At 38.8% G+C, this 20,528-nt stretch overlaps 1 protein-coding gene across 1 annotated transcript; it reads left to right on the top strand.

Moving 5' to 3' along the window:
* Nucleotides 1-672: 672 nt before the first annotated feature.
* Nucleotides 673-18,836, top strand: LOC146554215 (myosin-7-like). The gene is made up of 38 exons (XM_085253744.1): nucleotides 673-1,575; nucleotides 1,698-1,905; nucleotides 3,050-3,193; nucleotides 3,280-3,436; nucleotides 3,533-3,560; nucleotides 4,598-4,703; nucleotides 4,787-4,879; nucleotides 5,230-5,293; nucleotides 5,378-5,476; nucleotides 5,562-5,665; nucleotides 6,054-6,192; nucleotides 6,284-6,402; nucleotides 6,488-6,637; nucleotides 6,743-6,913; nucleotides 6,997-7,306; nucleotides 7,428-7,504; nucleotides 7,644-7,849; nucleotides 8,451-8,574; nucleotides 8,718-8,854; nucleotides 8,950-9,205; nucleotides 9,287-9,529; nucleotides 9,635-9,811; nucleotides 9,919-10,064; nucleotides 10,154-10,244; nucleotides 10,335-10,724; nucleotides 10,831-10,957; nucleotides 11,140-11,258; nucleotides 11,362-11,558; nucleotides 11,787-11,970; nucleotides 12,275-12,440; nucleotides 12,533-12,657; nucleotides 12,742-13,050; nucleotides 13,138-13,341; nucleotides 13,448-13,744; nucleotides 13,930-14,034; nucleotides 14,538-14,633; nucleotides 14,900-15,034; nucleotides 18,721-18,836. Exons 2-38 carry the CDS (start codon nucleotides 1,705-1,707, stop codon nucleotides 18,739-18,741), a joined length of 5,817 nt encoding a protein of 1,938 aa, XP_085109870.1. The 5' UTR covers nucleotides 673-1,575; nucleotides 1,698-1,704; the 3' UTR covers nucleotides 18,742-18,836.
* Nucleotides 18,837-20,528: the final 1,692 nt, after the last annotated feature.

A 20,528-nucleotide genomic window follows, 5' to 3' on the forward strand; every position in this document is an offset into this window, starting at 1 on the left:
TTTTCACTAAGGCTTTATTTGGGGTTATTTTCATTTTTTCTCATTTCTGTTTCCACTGTTGTTTCAGTTTTTAGTTTTTATTGCAGTTAGCGTTTGTTTTTGGTGGGTTTCGTAATTATTGTTATCTAAGGGTGTTTTTGTAAATTTGCACAATCTTTAGAAAAATAGATAAAACATAAAAACTACTTCTGGCTGCATCACATATTTGTTTTGCTAGTTTTATAGCAGATACTACAAACTACACAATAATTGTTTTAAATTGCTAAATTACCTATATTTCGTAAGTACAAAATTTTGCTTCAGTTAGTTTTCATTGTTAAAGTTATTATTATTAGTTACTATTACTACTTATTATTATTTTTATTTTTTTCACACCTAGTTTATAGTTGGGTTTTAGACACTACAACTACCTTGGGTTTCAAGCTGACTTACTTACGTTTCAATCTGTAACTCACTTATTTCTGATCATATCAGATTAAATTATTCAAAGAATACACAAACAAACAAAACTGATACATAATAACTCACTTAAATCAACTCCACTCTGAATTTTAGCAAAAAAAAAAAAAAGATAAATTCAGTGTTGTCATCTACTTGTCTCACACTACACTTCCACAGACATACATAGGGGGTTTTAAAACAGGGGGGGGTTTCTAATTCCTTTTTTATTAAAAAAAAAAAAAAAGAATAGCACTACTAAGAGCACGCCAAGTACAAGAGTTCATCCAAAAAGTCTAAAATATTCTAGAAAAGTTGATGACAGGACAAATTTTTTTTGAAAATCTCATGTATGTGTGGGCAGGGCCTTAATAAAGATTTCTTGATCTTTGTATTTTTTATCTAATTTTATTTAATCACCATGTATAACAGTGATGTGCAGAAAGAACAGCTTTTTGTTAGTATCTGTCCTATGATGAATATATACACATCTTAAGGTTTTAATAAAATACATTTTTGGTAAGAGTTTTTAGACCCCTGCAGGATCTGTGTAATTGACACATCATTTAAATACATTTAAACATTCTTCACCCTGTGCTAGTTCTGCCTGTCTTAAATGAGGATGCCTCTGTTCGGTACGACATGTATTGTTCCTGCAACACAAGCACACTTAAGGGATGATGACAGAGGAATTCCTCCCCATGTCTATTTAAAGATTGAATTGTGGTCCCCTGGCTGATTAATCACGGCACTGCATGCACGGAGCTCCTAATATGGCCTCGTTGGGAGACTCCATCACTGATAAGACTCTATCCCGCTGATTTCTATATTACCCTCCACCACTCATTAACCACCTCCCTTCACTAACTCCCAGCCCAACCAGACACAAAAACATTCCTGGGCCTTAAAGCCCTCCTCCATATTTGGCAGAGGGGCTTTGCTTATAAGGAGAACTCATGGTGAAACTCCAACAGGTCACCGTTCTATCTCAAGGTAAGGCGTGAGGACGGGTGCTCACAAACAGAGAAATTAGATCTTGATGCTATAGGCTTATCTGTGCTGCAGACCAGTCTCACCATTTTCCATTATATCTTTCCTCAGGACCAGTACACCTCAGTCTTCTCAGTAAGGATAAAGGTAAGCGTGTGTCCAAATGGACACTGGAGAAAAATGGAAATATAACGTTATGTAAAAAATTTAGGAAAAGAAAAATCTTTATCTGCAGCATAAGTAATTTGTCCCTTTTTGTTGTACACAAGGTGAAAAATGGGTGATGCTGCCATGAAAGAATTTGGGGCAGCGGCCCCTTACCTGAGGAAGTCAGACAGGGAGCGTCTGGAGGCCCAGACTCGCCCGTTTGACATGAAGAAGGAGTGTTTTGTTCCTGACCCCAGTGATGAATATGTGAAGGCTTCGATCACCAGCCGTGATGGGGACAAAGTCACTGCTCAGACTGAGAAAGGGAAGGTGAGTGATTTGTTGGCACAGCTGCTCTTCATACAGCTGGTTTCCTAACTAAGACCAAAATGGTGTGAACTTATTTTTCCTCTAACAAATGTAGTATAGATACAACCAGAACAGTCTTTTTCTCCATGACACAGCTGAGCTCAACAGCTGAATTTTGTTTATTTTGTCAAACACACTCAGAAGCAAGAGTACAATAAAAATATATTTCAATCAACCTTTTTCCACTTAGGATAAACTTTGACACCTCAAGGTAATTATGTGTACCATTTTTAGGACCAAGTAGTAAAAGGTACAGCTTTACATAATTTCTTCTATATTTTGAGATGCAATATCAGCATACAGTGGCTGTAGCTCAGGAGGTAGGGCAGGTCATCTACTAATTGGAAGGTTGGCTTTTGGTCCCTGGCTGCTCCAGTCTCCAGTATGCATGCCTAAATATCCTTGGGCATACTGAACGCCAAGCTGCTCTCTGATGTGTTCACAGGAGTATGGATGTGTGTGAAAGTTAGATTTTTCTTGGGTGTAGAAAAAGTGCTTGTATTAATCGGTGAATGAGGCTTTGAATGCTGAAGTAAAAAAGTGTTATATAAGACATTTACTATTTTACAGCCTCTGTTTGGCTAAAACACACACACACAAAGAAAATATGTAAAATATTTATTTTTTCCTTAAATGTTAAGGTTCTTATACAAAGTGGATTTAAAAGACTCCAACAAGTTCACACTGTAGCCTTGCAGCTGCGAGGATCTGCATTAAGAACTTCCAGACTAGCTGGTTAACTCTAAGACATGAAACGGATAAAGCTTTGAGTCAACAATAAGACTAGACAAGAGCCAGTCCAACCATGAGTGCATTTATGTAATGAATGGGTACTTTTGCAACCTTTTTAACAAGCCAATTTTGTACTGTCACATTAAAGTGGATAGCCATAATTAATTATGTTTGTCAAAGGTACAGCAGTCCTCCAGTGTACTCCTGTTCACCGAACCGACTTAACTGGGTTATACATGCTTTTCTTCGTTTTGTGCTTTTCTTCTTTTCCTCTCAAACTGTTTGGCATAATTCATCCTAGACTGATAGATCTCCTTCCTACAATATTTTGGAAATAAGTCCATATTAAGACCTACTGTGTCCTTTTTTGCAGACTGTCACAGTGAAGGAGTGCGATGTGCACCCTCAGAACCCGCCAAAGTTCGATAAAATTGAAGACATGGCGATGTTCACCTTCCTCCATGAACCAGCTGTGCTGTATAACCTCAAAGAGCGTTACGCAGCGTGGATGATCTACGTGAGCTGACAGCACAACACACTAACTGCCATCCCACAAATTCTACGTGTTTAACACTTTGCTCTTCTCTTTTCACCAACTATCAGACCTACTCTGGGTTGTTCTGTGTGACTGTCAATCCCTACAAGTGGCTGCCAGTCTACAACCAGGAGGTGGTCGTTGCCTACAGAGGAAAGAAGAGGAGTGAAGCTCCTCCTCATATCTTCTCCATCTCTGACAATGCCTATCAGTACATGCTAACTGGTAATTTACCTTCCATTGTTGAAGCATGTTGAAATTAAAATAAGATTTTGTAGTAAGAGTTGTCCTAAAATACTTATATGTCCTGCTCTTTTACAGACAGAGAAAATCAGTCAATTCTCATCACGTAAGTCATTCATTTTGACTCTGTATGTTTGATCTTGGTAATTACAGTAAATCATACAGTGAGAATTGTACTAAGTGGCATCTGGAAACCTTTCAGTTTTTGCTGACATGCTCGATGGTCTACTTAACCACAGGAATATTAGCTTAAGTGGTGCTTTGTCAGTTTAGTATGTAAATGAAGTCCTTGAACAGAAGATCTTAGTATGGTATATTGGAAAGGTTTAATGTTGGCATCATTTCATTAATTTAATAGGGAAGAAATTCAAAAGAAGGCTTTAAAATGTCGCTAATATCTCTAAAACAGTTAATACGTATTACATATTCTAATGAACTCATATAGCGCTTTTCACTTGTTGCCATAGACAAATCAAGTACAGTGAGAGAGGGTGGCTTATTATAGAGATGACTGGATTGTCTACTTGAGTTCTAGGCGAGGCAACGGGAATAGGGTCTGAGTCCATTCTGGCTTGCTTTGGTGAGGGACAGGCTGACTGTAACGTTTGCAGGCAACACTGTCATCTGTAGTGAAAGTGGGAGCCTTTGGAAGAAAGTCTGGAGAGGTGTGGGTGAATGAGAGCGAGACAGGCGGAAAGGTGAACATGCAAGGAGAAGAGATAGCGAAGGCAGATGAATTTAAATACCTGGGGTCAACCATCCAAAGCAATGTTTTTGTGTACAGGAGAGGCGAACAACAGAGTGCAGGCAGGGTGGGTGGAGACAAGAGCCAGGGGCGATTTGTGACAGAAGGATTGCAGCAAGAGTGAAAAGGATGGATGAAAAGGACCTGCTATGATGTATGGTGAATAGTTTTAGGTGGCAGAGTTGACAATGCGAAGATTTTCTTTGGGAATGACCAGGATGGCCGAGATTAGAAATGAGCACAGCTCAAGCTAAGCAGCTTGGAGACAAAGTTAAAGAGGCGAGACTAAGATGGTTTGAACATGTGCGCAGGAGGGATGGTGGATATACTGGACGTGCAGGGAACAGCCAGAAGAATAATGTGTCCTGTTTGTTTGATCATTCTATTTGTGTTTTCAGTGGAGAATCTGGTGCTGGGAAAACTGTCAACACCAAGAGAGTCATCCAGTACTTTGCCAGCATTGCAGCTGGAAGTGGGAAAAAGGATACAGGCTCTGAGAAGAAGGTTTGAATCTTCAATTTACAGGATGTAGAGCTTTTCCTGCAGTGTAAGTGTTTTGAATAAAGGTTTTGCTTTTTTTTTCTTAGGGTACTCTGGAGGATCAAATCATCCAGGCTAACCCGGCATTAGAGGCCTTTGGGAATGCCAAAACCATCAGGAATGACAACTCCTCCAGATTTGTAAAGTTTTGTTGATAACAGTAACTCATTTGATTGTTTTTTTATGCTTAGGCTTGTACTGTATCTATTTGTCTTGAGTTTAGACTAGTCAGTAATCAGGCAGAAAGAAACTCATGCTTGGAGTGTTACCCTTATCCCAGATTTTCAGGATTGAAATCTATGTGGGGCGGCTCACCTTTATCACTTTACTAGTTACACTTCCGTCACTACCTGCAGTTACCATGTTTCACAGCTTGGTGAAGTTGTCATACTTCTGAAAGTATAATGTGGTTCCTAAATACTCCAGGTATACAGTAATATTCTGACACTGCCCAAGGCTCTTAATGTTTTTTTTCCTTCGTACATTGCAGGGTAAATTTATCCGAATTCACTTTGCAGCCAGTGGGAAGTTGGCCTCTGCTGACATAGAGACATGTAAGTCCCTTTCCTGTGCTTTCATCCAATTTATTTCTATGTTCGCAATGATCAGCTATCTACATAATGCAAACATGTTTACAGATCTGCTGGAAAAGTCCCGTGTCACCTTTCAGCTCAAGGCTGAGAGAGATTATCACATCTTCTATCAGATCTTGTCTCAAAGGAAGCCCGAGCTTCTCGGTAAATAAAAACCTGAGTTTCGAGAACCAGCAACAACACTCCTGTAGAACTAAAATGAAAAATCCAACTTTGGTTCTCCTTTCAGAGATGCTGCTCATCACCAACAACCCTTATGATTATGCCTTCATCTCTCAAGGAGAGACAACAGTAGCCTCAATCAATGATGCTGAAGAGCTAATGGCCACTGATGTGAGTAGAAATGCAACAATAATCTGCACCTGTGCCGCTATTAAGTCATATTAGTTCAATTAATACTTTGGGTATTCTACATTTAAACCTCACAGGCTGTAAATTCAAATAACACACAAAAAATTTTCACTCCAGATGTCAGCTTTAACTTTACATTTCTTTTAGGAGTATTTATAACAGAGTGTCATTGAATCATGAAATGTGAGCGAATACAACTTGAACAGACTGGATTAAATATCTGATGTCAGATGACAGTCCGAGTTTAATGCAGGATTTTGAAGGCTCAGAGAGCAAATACCATGTTATCCCTGGATCTTCCCTGTAACTCTACACTGTACACTCTGATACTATGTAAAAATAAGTAAGAAACACCCCTTTTCTAATTTAGGATGCCTTTGATGTGCTGGGCTTTACTCAAGAAGAAAAGAATAGCATTTACAAGCTGACTGGTGCCATCATGCACTATGGGAACATGAAATTCAAGAACAAGCAGCGTGAAGAGCAGGCAGAGGCAGATGGCACAGAAGGTGAGAGGAGCTCTTTCAAAGCCTGAAAGTTAAACGTGTCTGTATCTGATGCTTACATTGAAAGAATTAAATTTGCATGTTTTTTCTTCAGATGCGGACAAATCCGCTTATCTGATGGGCCTGAACTCTGCTGACCTCATCAAAGGTCTCTGTCACCCAAGAGTCAAAGTAGGAAACGAGTGGGTCACCAAAGGACAAAATGTACAGCAGGTAATAAGATGATCAACAGCTGAATAAGGTTTACATTATGGGTTTATCTGTAAATTCTAAAGCTACAGGGGGATTTCTGCATTAGGTGTACTATGCTATGGGTGCACTGGCTAAAGCAGTGTATGAGAAGATGTTTCTGTGGATGGTGGTGAGGATTAACCAGTCCCTGGACACCAAACAGCCCCGCCAGTACTTCATTGGTGTGCTTGACATTGCTGGATTTGAGATCTTTGATGTAAGAATCCTCAATTCAACAACAACAACAACAACAAAAGAAATAACACAGACAGGACAAACACTTGTAATAACAACAAGTATACTGTTGTCACTTTATTTACAGTTCAACACCTTTGAGCAGCTGTGCATCAACTTCACCAACGAAAAACTGCAACAGTTTTTCAACCACCACATGTTTGTACTGGAGCAGGAAGAGTACAAGAAAGAGGGCATTGAATGGACTTTCATTGACTTTGGCATGGATCTGCAGGCCTGTATCGACCTGATTGAAAAGGTGAAACACTGTACAATTACATGTTCAGCTAAAACTAATACAAATATAGTCTTTAACAAACACTTATACTTTCTGTCCTTTAGCCCATGGGTATCATGTCCATCCTTGAAGAGGAGTGCATGTTCCCCAAAGCCAGTGATGCCACCTTTAAAGCTAAGCTCTATGACAACCACCTGGGAAAATCCAGCAACTTCCAGAAGCCCAGAGTTGTCAAAGGAAAACCAGAGGCTCACTTTGCCCTGGTTCACTACGCTGGAACTGTTGATTATAATATCAACAACTGGTTGGTGAAGAACAAGGATCCTCTGAATGAGACTGTTGTGGCATTGTACCAAAAGTCGACCGTCAAACTTCTTGCAACTCTCTTTGCAAATTATGCAGGAGCTGACTCGGGTAGGTTTTAAAAAATTACTAGCATCTTAGTTTACAAGTGATTATTAAAGCATCATGTAATAAGCTACTGGCCCAACCTTCCCCTGCCCACTTTCCCACAAATAACAACTGTATCTTACAGCTGAATCTGGTGGGAAGGGCAAAGGTGGAACCAAGAAGAAAGGTTCTTCCTTCCAAACTGTATCAGCTTTGCACAGGGTAATATCAGTATAACTGTACATGTTATAGATTGGTTAATAGAAACATTATTCCTGAATTTAGGACCTTAAAAGTCATTTCGAATTGTAATGTATTTTGAAGGACAATGGCAATTCTTTTCTCTATGATGTGCTATCAGGAGAACCTGAACAAGCTGATGACCAACTTGAGGTCAACTCACCCTCACTTTGTACGCTGCATCATCCCCAACGAGACCAAGACTCCAGGGGCCATGGAGAACCCTCTGGTGATGCACCAGCTGCGCTGTAACGGTGTGCTGGAAGGCATCAGGATCTGCAGAAAGGGTTTCCCCAACAGGATCCTCTATGGAGATTTCAAGCAGAGGTATTACATTCCACTTCTTGGTCATGTGTCTCTTCAAAGAGAGATTTTAATCTCAAAGAGCTTCAAATCAAATCAAATCACTTTTTATTGTCACATCACATGTGCAGGCACACTGGCACAGCACATGCGAGTGAAATTCTTGTGTGCGAGCCCCACAAGCAACAGAGATGTGCAAACACAACAACACAAACGAGCAAAATACCAGAATGGCCAACCTGAAACTAATAAATATATGTACAATATATAATAGTGTATGCATTTCTGGATGTGTATACTAAATATTTTCCTACGTGTGTGTGTGTGTGTGTGTGTGTGTGTATACACATTTTTACAAATTAAATAGTAAAAAAATAAAATAATAATAATAATAATAATAATAGAATATATAAAATATACAGAGTTGAATATGTGCAAAACAAGTGGCATTTATATACAGTGTGGAGTGCATAATGTTGAAGTTCCAGTAGTGAAGCTGAGGTGTCTATGACGAGCTTTTGGGTTAACTGATGTTTATTTAAAGAAGAAAAGGATCACATATTATACAATTCCTTCAAAAATTGTAATACTAAGCTCCTAGACACTTACACCTGTGATTTTACAGATATCGCATCCTGAATCCTGCTGCTATCCCTGAGGGCCAGTTCATCGACAGCAAGAAAGGAGCAGAGAAACTTCTTGGGTCTTTGGATATTGATCACAACCAGTATAAGTTTGGTCACACTAAGGTATCAAAAAAGTCAGAAACACATCTATCTATCTATCTATCTATCTATCTATCTATCTGATAGATTTTGAAATATCTGGTAAAAAGTAAAAGTAATTCAACTCTTCAACACTAATATATTAATGTCATTCGTGCTTCTTAAAGGTATTCTTTAAAGCTGGTCTTCTTGGCCAACTTGAAGAGATGAGAGATGACCGTTTATCCCTCATAATCACGGGAATCCAGGCTCGATCAAGAGGTCTGCTCGCAAGAGTGGAATTCCAGAAGATTGTTGAAAGGAGGTCAGACAGACTTAAATATAAATAAGCTGAAAGGAGCAAAAAAACTGTTATTGATCATAATGAGTATGGTTGTACTAATGGTTGATCTTTGACAGGGATGCACTTCTTGTGATCCAGTGGAACATACGTGCCTTCATGGGGGTTAAGAATTGGCCCTGGATGAAGCTTTTCTTCAAGATCAAACCTCTGCTGAGATCTGCTGAGGCAGAAAAGGAGATGGCCAACATGAAGGAAGAATTCCTAAAACTCAAAGAAGCTTATGCAAAATCTGAAGCTCGAAGAAAGGAACTAGAGGAGAAAATGGTGACTCTTCTCCAAGAGAAGAATGACCTGCAGCTCCAAGTTCAGGCTGTAAGTCTAATCACAATATTCCTTATACACTCAACCAGGGATATTGTATCTTATACGCTAATGAATATCATCAAATATTAGGAGCAAGATAATCTTGCAGATGCCGAGGAAAGATGTGAGGGGCTGATCAAACACAAAATTCAGATGGAAGCAAAAGCCAAAGAGCTCTCTGAGAGGCTGGAGGATGAGGAGGAGATGAATGCAGAACTGACTGCTAAGAAGAGGAAGCTGGAGGACGAGTCCTCCGAGCTGAAGAAAGACATCGATGACTTAGAGTTAACTCTAGCTAAAGTGGAGAAAGAGAAGCATGCCACTGAGAACAAGGTATGACTAATTTGATATTTCTATTTCTGACAACAAGGGTATGAAAAAGAGTCATGTGTCTAAGCTGTGCACAGAATTTGTAATACCATCATTTACCTGCAACAGGTCAAGAACCTTGTTGAAGAGATGGCTGCTTTAGATGAGATCATTGCCAAGCTGACCAAGGAAAAGAAAGCTTTACAGGAAGCTCATCAGCAAACTCTGGATGACCTGCAGAGTGAGGAAGACAAAGTCAACACTCTGACCAAGGCCAAGGCTAAGCTGGAGCAGCAAGTGGATGATGTAAGAATTATAATGAACTTATCCACTTTAGCTTAACTTTTTGATTGGTGAACCATTTTCCTTTGTATTATGGAGACATTAGTTTGCTTCTTTCTAATAACATTCAGCTTGAGGGTTCTCTGGAACAAGAAAAGAAGATTAGGATGGATCTTGAAAGAGCAAAGCGAAAGCTGGAAGGAGACCTGAAACTGACCCAAGAGAGTCTCATGGACCTTGAGAATGACAAGCAACAACTTGAGGAGCATTTGAAAAAGTAAGCACGTTCACATCCTAAAAGTTCCAAACAAATTAAGTAAAGCTATATAAGTAGTGCTATAAGTGGCCCTTCCTTCTTCCCCACAGGAAGGACTTTGAGCTCAGCCAGCTTAATAATAAAATTGAAGATGAGCAGGCCATTGCCATTCAGCTTCAAAAGAAACTGAAAGAGCTTCAGGTAATGACTTACTAATATGTGATGCTATCAAAACTAGTTTAACACTTATTAGTGAGAAAGTCTTTAACAGTGATTTTGGCTGTGATCTAGGCTCGTATTGAGGAGCTGGAGGAAGAGCTCGAAGCAGAGAGAGCTGCTCGAGCCAAGGTGGAGAAGCAGAGAGCTGACCTGGCCAGAGAGCTGGAGGAGATCAGTGAGAGGTTGGAGGAGGCTGGAGGAGCCACAGCTGCCCAGATTGAGATGAACAAGAAGAGGGAGGCCGAGTTCCAGAAACTGCGCAGAGACCTCGAAGAGGCCACTCTGCACCACGAAGCCACTACTGCCACACTCAGGAAGAAACAAGCCGACAGTGTTGCTGAGCTGGGAGAGCAGATTGACAACCTGCAGAGAGTCAAGCAGAAACTGGAGAAGGAGAAGAGTGAGCTCAGACTGGAGCTGGATGATGTGGTCTCCAATATGGAACATATTGTGAAGACAAAGGTGTGCTAAAATCACATTATTTGGTAATTTTTTTTCTCCAATGTTAACATAGCCATGTTGACATAGATTTAATACATGCATATTGAACATTTGTGTTGAATTTCAGACTAATCTAGAGAAAGCATGCAGGACTCTGGAAGATCAAATGAATGAGTACAAGACAAAGTTTGAAGAGGCTCAGCGCTGCATCAGTGACTTCAACATGCAGAAAGCAAAACTTCAAACAGAAAATGGTATATTTTTCCTTTACTACAACCTACATGTACTTGGTTTGTATGATAGAAAACACTATCCACTTCAATTTTGTATAAAAGTGTTTAAACCTGAAAAACTCAATTGTTATTCTGAAATCAGACAAGGATTTTTGTGTTCTTTGGGTCTTAACAATAACAATCTACATTTACCATAACATTAGGTGAGCTCTCGAGGCAGCTGGAGGATAAGGATTCCTTGGTGTCTCAACTCACAAGAGGGAAAATGTCCTACACTCAGCAGATTGAGGATCTAAAGAGACAACTGGAAGAGGAGACCAAGGTGAAATAAAGTTTCACTGGTGCCGTCTGGTGCTGCCGGCTGACAGCACCAGACGGTTATTTCCTAAAAAGTGTCACCTCTTCATATAACTTTCTTTTAACAGGCAAAAAGTGCTCTGGCCCATGCAGTGCAGTCTGCTCGCCATGACTGTGACCTGCTCAGGGAGCAGTATGAGGAGGAGCAGGAGGCTAAAGCTGAACTACAGCGTGGCATGTCCAAAGCCAACACTGAGGTGGCTCAGTGGAGGGCAAAGTATGAAACTGATGCCATCCAGAGGACCGAAGAACTAGAAGAGGCCAAGTAAGAGTCTGAAATTTAAATAGATGGTTTATTATCCTAAAGAAACTTTACCGTTCGTCTATCAGATCAGCTTTTTGTTTGTATTATGTTCCTACCTAAATGTAAGACGAACAAAAAGTTTGTCTGTTGGATGACCAAGCAGCTACTTGTAGCAGTTGAATTCACAGTTTAGTTATCCACCACACAGCTGCATTTTAATTAAACAGCTCTGAATGATGATTTCTTAAGGAAAAAGCTGGCTCAGCGTCTGCAGGAGGCTGAGGAGGCTGTTGAAGCAGTGAATGCTAAATGTTCCTCTCTGGAGAAGACCAAACACAGGCTGCAGAATGAGATTGAAGATCTCATGGTGGATGTAGAGAGGTCTAATGCTGCTGCCGCTGCTCTGGACAAGAAACAAAGAAACTTTGACAAGGTGAAACACACTGAAGTGTTTGTGACAAAAGTATCAATATGCAAGGTGGCTTCTAAAGCCTTACACTAGAAACAATCTCAGCACCCACAGGGGTTATTTAAGCAGAATATAAACACACATGCAGCGTGTGGTAGTTTTAAAAATCCACAACAGGCTGCCCCCTTCTGAGCACAATTGTTAAGAGTGAATGTGAATGTTATAAATGCTGTCTTTCCTTCAGCACTATTTCTAATATTGGAATAAGTCCATTGGAATAATCAATCTGGCAAACACAGACTTATTGTTGGCCTTTGTTACACTGCAGGTTCTTTCTGAGTGGAAGCAGAAGTATGAGGAGTCTCAGTGCGAGCTGGAGAGCTCCCAAAAGGAAGCAAGGGCTCTGAGCACTGAGCTTTTCAAACTGAAGAACTCATATGAGGAAGCTCTGGATCATCTGGAGACCATGAAGAGAGAGAACAAGAATTTACAGGGTAGGGTCTGCTGGTGGTGTTTGTGCACAAGATCTGTAGACACAGCATTAAACTTTAAAGTCATCCTAATCGCAGTGTTTGACATCCCATAGAGGAGATTTCTGACATCACTGAGCAACTTGGTGAGAGTGGCAAAAGTATCCATGAACTGGAAAAGTTACGGAAACAACTGGAACAGGAGAAGAGTGAGATTCAGTCTGCTCTCGAGGAAGCTGAGGTACACGCTCCGAATAATTAATAAGACATTTTTAAGTAAAACTAACTGCCATTATGTGTAATTCTGCAACTTCTTGCCCACTAGGCCTCTCTTGAGCATGAAGAGGGTAAGATTCTAAGAGCCCAGCTTGAGTTCAATCAAATTAAAGCTGATATTGAACGCAAACTGGCCGAGAAGGATGAAGAGATGGAGCAGTGCAAAAGAAACCTGCAGAGGACCATCGACACCCTGCAGAGCTCTCTTGAAGCTGAGTGTCGCAGCAGGAATGAGGCTCTGCGGCTGAAGAAGAAAATGGAAGGAGACCTGAATGAAATGGAGATCCAGCTAAGCCAGGCCAACAGGCAGGCAGCCGAGGCCCAGAAACAGCTTAAGGCCGTCCATGCACATATGAAGGTAAACTAAAAAAAGTGAAAGAATTTTCAGATGTTTTACATTCAAACTGGGTATAAATTTTAATGTGAATAATGTTATCTCATCTAGGATTGCCAAATTCAGCTGGATGACTCTGTTCGGGCCAATGATGACCTTAAAGAGAACATTGCCATTGTTGAGCGACGCAACAACCTTCTTCAGGCTGAACTGGAGGAGCTGAGAGCAGCTCTGGAGCAAACGGAGAGAAGCCGCAAACTTGCAGAGCAAGAGCTGCTGGATGTCAGTGAGCGAGTGCAGCTACTGCACTCACAGGTGAGTTCTGTTTACTGCAACCATGCAGATGTATGAATACTTTTTCTAAAGTGCAGATGGACACTTTTTCTCATATTCTTGCATTGCATACCTTAATAATATACAGAACACCGGCCTGATAAACCAAAAGAAGAAGCTGGAGGCTGATACATCCCAGCTTCAAACTGAAGTGGAGGAGTCAGTGCAGGAGTGCAGGAATGCAGAGGAGAAGGCCAAGAAGGCCATCACTGATGCTGCCATGATGGCAGAGGAGCTGAAGAAAGAGCAGGACACCAGCGCTCATCTGGAGCGAATGAAGAAGAACATGGAGCAAACCATCAAAGACCTGCAGCACCGCCTGGATGAAGCTGAGCAGATCGCCATGAAGGGAGGCAAGAAGCAGGTGCAGAAGCTCGAGGCCAGGGTAAGAATCACAAGTACACAAATGTGAAAAATCACAGGTATTTTTTTTAACTTAATTTAGTTTACTGTCTTTTAGTTGATGTGTTTTTACTAAAATTGTAATAAATATTTATACTTAATGTAAGCAGCTTTAAAATTTGTGGTGGACCAGAGTCTTTGTAGAAAATGATTTTTGCATCTTTTCAGGTGAGGGAGCTTGAGAATGAGGTGGAGTCGGAGCAGAAGAAAAGCAGCGAGGCAGTGAAGGGAATCCGTAAATACGAGCGACGCATTAAGGAGCTCACATACCAGGTCTTTTTCTTTAGACATTTTGAGTACTTAAATAATTAATATTCATATATATTCATATACTTTAAGATAATTGACTCAGTCAGTAATTTCTCAAATCAATTATTATTATTGTGAAATCTACACAAATGAAAACCTGCTATAGTTAATTTTGGACATTGATTCAAGTTTCCTTAACGTCAGCAGCAAGTCCAGGGTGTGACTCTTATTAAAGAATTTAATATCTTCACATTTTTACCTTTACTGTGTTTCAGTTTCAGCAACAGGAAGTTAATAGCACATTTAATGTATAGTTGTGTGATATGAGTAAAGGGGTCTGTGTTCCTGTTACTTCACATAAAATATTAGACGTGCTGCCTTATCTTAGGCAAACATACATTTTCAGTCATAGGAGTCCTCTTATCCTGCCCCTTTATACACAGATTAACAAAATAATTCCCACAGAGTTTTCGGAAATATTACAAAGGTTCATTATTTTCTCTCATCTGTCTCCATGGCGTACTCAGACTGAGGAGGACCGCAAGAATATTCTGCGTCTGCAGGATCTGGTTGACAAACTCCAGCTCAAAGTCAAAGCCTACAAGAGAGCTGCAGAGGAGGCTGTGAGTTTATTCCTAACAAAGTTGTCTCTAACTTTGATTTTTCCTCTTTCTTTTAACCTAAATATTCCTTCCCATACATATACTTTAAGTTTTTGCAGTTTTAAACATAGCTGTTCGATACATACCATATCATATTTTTGCTGCAACACAAACATTTTGGCTACATCTGTGCCGACACCTTTTATTTTACGATGTGTGGCTTCAAGAAACGTCGACTCCCCCATGCCTCTTAATATTGTGGACTGTGTTGTTTTTTAATCCTGTAGGAAGAGCAGGCCAATACTCACCTGAGCAAGTTCCGTAAACTGCAGCACGAGCTGGACGAGGCTGAAGAGAGAGCTGATATTGCTGAGTCTCAGGTCAACAAGCTGCGTGCCAAGAGTCGTGACGTGGGCTCTAAGGTAAGCGGCTTCTCTAGTTTTCAACCCCTGTTATGATGTTCATGATAACTCACCGCGTCATTATCAGTTCAACACGATTAATTTCAAGTTGTTTTTATTCTGCAATTTGTAAAATGGCTCATTAAAAAAGGACACAATAAACACATTCGAAGCGATGCTTTAAAAATCCATTTATTTTGAGTTGTATGGTTTGTTTTAGTGGCATTTACATTAGAGGTTGGTTAGTGGTGCAAGTTTATTTTATTAGTATTATTATTATTTTATCATCTCACAGAAGCCTTCTTCATTTGTCTCATTCAGGTGACAGTTTTCACTAAAAATATGTAGTTTTACATGTTTGTTTTTTACGAGGCTAAAAAATAAAAAATATAACAGATATGAGTCATAAAAAGGGCAGAGGTTGGATGTAACAAACAGCTTTAAGCTATCTCCTGCCATCCACTAAATATATGTATAGTTCTTTTTAAAGACCTCGTGATTAATTTGTGTGTTTATATATTTCCAGCTTTTGGACAGATACTAATTTGTCCTCTTTCTGATAAAACAGAAACTCTAATTATTGCTCCAGACCATATGGTCCCAGAAATTAGACAGCATATCAGCTTCTTAGACCCTTACGTAAAATCAAGCCTTAGAAATCTCGGTGTCTTATTTGACAGCTCGATGTCGCTCGAGCAGCAGTCTAAGCAGCTAGTCCGAAACTGTTTTTATCATTTACGGAATATTTCTAAACTCAGACTAATGGTATCAAAGCTTGAACTTGAGATGATTATTCATGCTTTTATTTCTTCTCGTTTAGACTATTGTAATGGCCTTTTTACTTGTTTTAACAAATCAGCCTTAAATCGTCTTCAGACTGTGCAGAATGCTGCAGCACGTCTCTTAACAGGCACCAAGAGAAGATCGCATATCACTCCAGTCTTGGCCTCCCTTCACTGGTTGCCTGTAAATTTTAGGTTTCAGTTTAAAATTTTAGTTCTAACCTTTAGGGCCCTACATGGTCAGGCTCCTCAATATTTATCTGACCTGCTGAAATCACATACATCTTCTCGGGCTTTAAGGTCATTAGATCAGAGACTGTTGGTGGTACCACGCACTCGTTTTAAAACTCGTGGTGATCGGGCCTTTCAGACTGTGGCACCACGGTTGTGGAATTCTCTCCCACTGTCTCTTCGCTGCACGGACTCCATTGATTGTTTTAAGAAACAGCTGAAGACATTTTTATTTAGAAAAGCATTTGATTAATTTCTTCTTATGCTGTTTTTATAGTTTTATTGTTTTACATTGTTTTATTTACTGTTATATTGTTTTATATTCCCATTTTCTGTGTTGTAAAGCACTTTGTGATTTTTATCTGTGAAAAGCGCTATATAAATAAATTTTACTTACTTACTTACTTACTCTTATGCAGTGAATGAAGCTTGCTAACATATTGTCTGTGTTGCTTTACTTAGCCATATTTCTACCTTCTTAAAAAACAACAAATTAAAAAAACAACAACAACAAAACAAACAAAAACATCTAAATTTCCAGTTATAGCATCATAATTCAGATTTGGAATTAGCTAACTCAGTGAGTTAAAGACACGCCTTGAGCCTTAAATGTGGACAAGCTTTTCAAGATTTTTCAGCTACATTTCTGGTCTCATGAAACATTCGTGTTGATTTTGTCCAAGCCGACATGATGCAATAACAGAATCCTGACCCACGCTCTGATGTTGTTTTTGCCAAATGGTTGTTATTCTCTGATATCAGTGCACTGGACAGCGATCAATGTTGTGATGTCATCATAGAGAGTCCTGCTGATTTATGTTATTTGCTTATTTTACTTATTTATTCTCAAGCTTTGCCTTATTGGTTAGATTTTGCAGTGTGATTTAATAGAGGTGGGAATCATCATACATCCCACGATACGATATTATCACAATACTTAACGCACGATACGATATTATTGCAATTTTTAAAAATATTTTGCGATATTCAGATTCGGTACATAAAGGTAAACTTTATCAATATTCATTTTATCTAATATCAAAGTCTCGCACTCAGTCTTTCTCTCATTTCAGTCAGTTTTATTGTTGACAAACTGAACGGTTTGTATTACAGTCTAGTCCAACTTAACTGAATGCAACCATCTGGTACAATCATAGCTATTCTGAACTATGCAATTTATGAAAACTATGCAGCCCATTCAGCAACTGAAGAATTTGAAAGTAAATTAAAACAAAATATAATTTTACATTAAATAAAAAAGTTTTAAACTTAATTAAAATAAAACATGTCTTAAATTAAAATAAGTAAACTGTCATGTTTATTGCTGCCAAAAAAAACTTAAACACATTTGGACAGTGAAGGAATGTCAGGATTCTTGCTCAGAAAAAGGATCAACATGCTCTGAAGTCAGAGCACAAAAACCTATTTTTGTAACAAAATATCGATTTCTGCTGTCCCTGTATCGATACATTATTAGCAAACAAAATATCACGATACTACACAGTATCGATTTCCCCCCCACCCCTATGATTTAATAACATTGACCATTTTCATTTGCAGAGAATACATTCTTGAAAAAAAATCAATAATATTCTGAAATCGAAATATTAATCTTGTAGATTAGAATAGTTGAATAAAATATCAGTTTAAATGTCAAAACAATAAATTCTTCTTGAGGTAGACACTGATATGATGAATTGAGGACTATTATATATAATGTATAATATTATATAACAAAGAATAACAGAATAAGGAAGGTTAAGATGTATTTGACGGGTGGAGGATTTTACAAATTTCCCAAAAGTGCCCCAAATATCCCAAACTCAAGAACATCGGCAGACAAAGCAATACTTAATCTTCATCAGTGTCATAACTGAATTTTAAGCCCAGCTCTCACTGTTGTTGCTACTTGCAGTATTTTCAGTGAATTTGTTGAATGTAAGATCATTGCTGGTATTTAGAATTTAAACATGAAAATAAAATAAATGTCTTTTGAGTAAAATGATATCTACGATAAAAGTAGAGATAAAAACACATTTTTGGCTTAGCTGTAACTTTTTAGCTAGGCAGGTTATAAATATTAGTATAGAATGAAATGATAAGTAGAGACGCTCATCAGCTACACTCAACTATGGAAGCCTATGCTTCTCAGTGACTAAAAGTCTTTTCTATTCAGCTAATATGTATTTTAATATAACAGTGGTTAGCACTGTTGCCTCACAGCAAGAAGGTCCTGAGTTTAATTCCACCATCACGCCGGTGTCTTTCTGTGTGGAGTTTGCATGTTCTCCCTGTGCTTGCGTGGGTTCTCTCCCGGTTCTCTGGCTTCCTCCCACCATCCAAAGACATGCAGTTAGTGGGGCAGGTTAATTGGAAACTCTAAATTACCCATAGGTGTGAATGCGGGAGTGAATGTAAGTGTGAATGGTCGTCTGTGTCTATGTGTTAGCTCTGTGACAGACTGGCAACCTGTACCAGTGTACCTCGCCTCTCACCATGAGACAGCTGGGGTGGGCTCCAGCCCCCCGCGACCTTGATACAGGATAAGCGGAAGCGAATGGATGGATCGATGGGAATATTAGTTTTAAGGCAGCAACTACTGGTGTACTTATTGTCCGACACATTTGAGTGTTGTTAGTCCTCAGTCACTAATCTGTCTCTCATTGTTTGCTTTCTTATCATTCTTCATCACAGAAAGGGCTAGATGAGGAGTGAAACTCACAGACGGCCACCTAAGACCTTTGGGATCTTCTCTATTGGTTCTCCTTTGTCTCCAAAGTAACTGTAGAATAAAGCAAAGTGCATTCAAATTAATGTGTGCTTATTCATTTTTAAGTAGCACCACATAAAGTCGTCAATAAACTTACATTTCACGTGTTCATCACTGACAAAATACCAATGTTTTTGAAGGTATAAAAATTCTATAAAGTACCAAAGAATTCAAGGACAAACTGATATTAAGTGTAAGGTGTTACCACATTAACAACATGTGAAGCTAATCAGTTTACTAATCACTATATTTTTTACACAGGATCATGTTTGGGGTGTGATGTTAGGTGGGTAACTTCTGCCACCTTGTGTTGAATTCTGTGCTGTTTTCTGATATTCATTCACAGTTGCAGCTGCAAATCTGCAAAGTCTTATTAACTGTTAGTGGGTATTCTGAAAATATTTTCCACCCTATTTACAATCATTTCATACAGCATATGCCACAGAAATAGATTTCTGCAAATGCAGATTTCATTCTGTGTGAAGCCTTTAAAACTCAATCCAGCAAGTTTTTGAGATTTATCGAGCTGCAGTAATCAAAGTAGACAAAAATATGTTTAGGAAAGAAATAGAAAAGCTATAATGAGAGTCTGTATTCAGCTTAAATTTACTTGCAATGGTCTAAAAAAATGCTGTGTCAGAAGTTGTTTTTTTATAATAAATCTGAGGGAGGAATAATGGTAATTTTATGGTTGCTAAACAGAATGAAGCCTAAAAATTATTTCCACAATAAAGTGTAATTTTCAAAGTAAAAGTGCTTGTATGTCTCTTACTCAGTCTTGTCCCATACCACTGATCCTGATGTCTTAAAATTAGCTGCAAAGTTTTTTTAGTGAAGAGACTTCATAATGTGACACGTGTTCAATGAAATAACTGTAATGTGATGAGTTCTTTGCCATCAGCACAATACCACTTGTTATCTTATGCTACTATATACACAAGGACCATTGGTGAGTGTGGAGGCAGTGCTAGAAATAGTTACTTTCACTAAGTAAAAGGAGAGAGAAAGAAAATACTCTCAGTTTAAAATACTCCAACAATGTGATTGAATAGCAGAAAATGATTGAATAAATATGATTAAAATCTTCCCTAAAACCAGAGGAGGACAGTATTAGAATCTCTACGTGCAGAACAATGAAACAAACAAATTCAAGAGTAAATTATTTACTATATTTATGATGTGCATTTTTTACTTTATATCTCTGTGTGTGTTTTTTGTAACACATTATAATTTGGTCAAATATAAAAACAGTGTAATTAGTTGAGTATAATTGTTGTAACATAATATCCTGATGATTTAGACAAGGCTGTAACTAAACAACATTGGTTAAAGAAGCCTCGTGTCTAATGCACTAAACAACTGTTGGACATATCTCAGGTTTGCTTACAATCTCTCACTGTGATATACGGATATTTTAACGCTGTAAAACAAAACAACTAATAAGAATTATTCTTTAAAAGACATCATCAATTTTCACTGTGCTACTTTCAGAGAAAATGTATCACATTAAATATAGATGGAAATAAACCATATAAACACACACAAAAAAGAAACTAGAGTATGTCTAAGAAAATAAGAGCACATTTTACAGCAAATGTATTCCTATTTGAATCTTTGACAGGCTTACCGTTCATTATGCTTCTGCAGCAGGACAGTAGAGACTGAATGAAGCACACCTTCTTGTGCTGTCAGTGGTTTAGGTGAAAGCTGACCCTGATCTAACACAGCCCAA

This window comes from Mchenga conophoros, linkage group LG18 (assembly GCF_057382185.1).
Source record: "Mchenga conophoros isolate Kocher_MC1m ecotype Shallow Benthic linkage group LG18, M_conophoros_male_GT1.1, whole genome shotgun sequence".
NCBI classification, from domain to species: Eukaryota; Metazoa; Chordata; class Actinopteri; order Cichliformes; family Cichlidae; genus Mchenga; species Mchenga conophoros.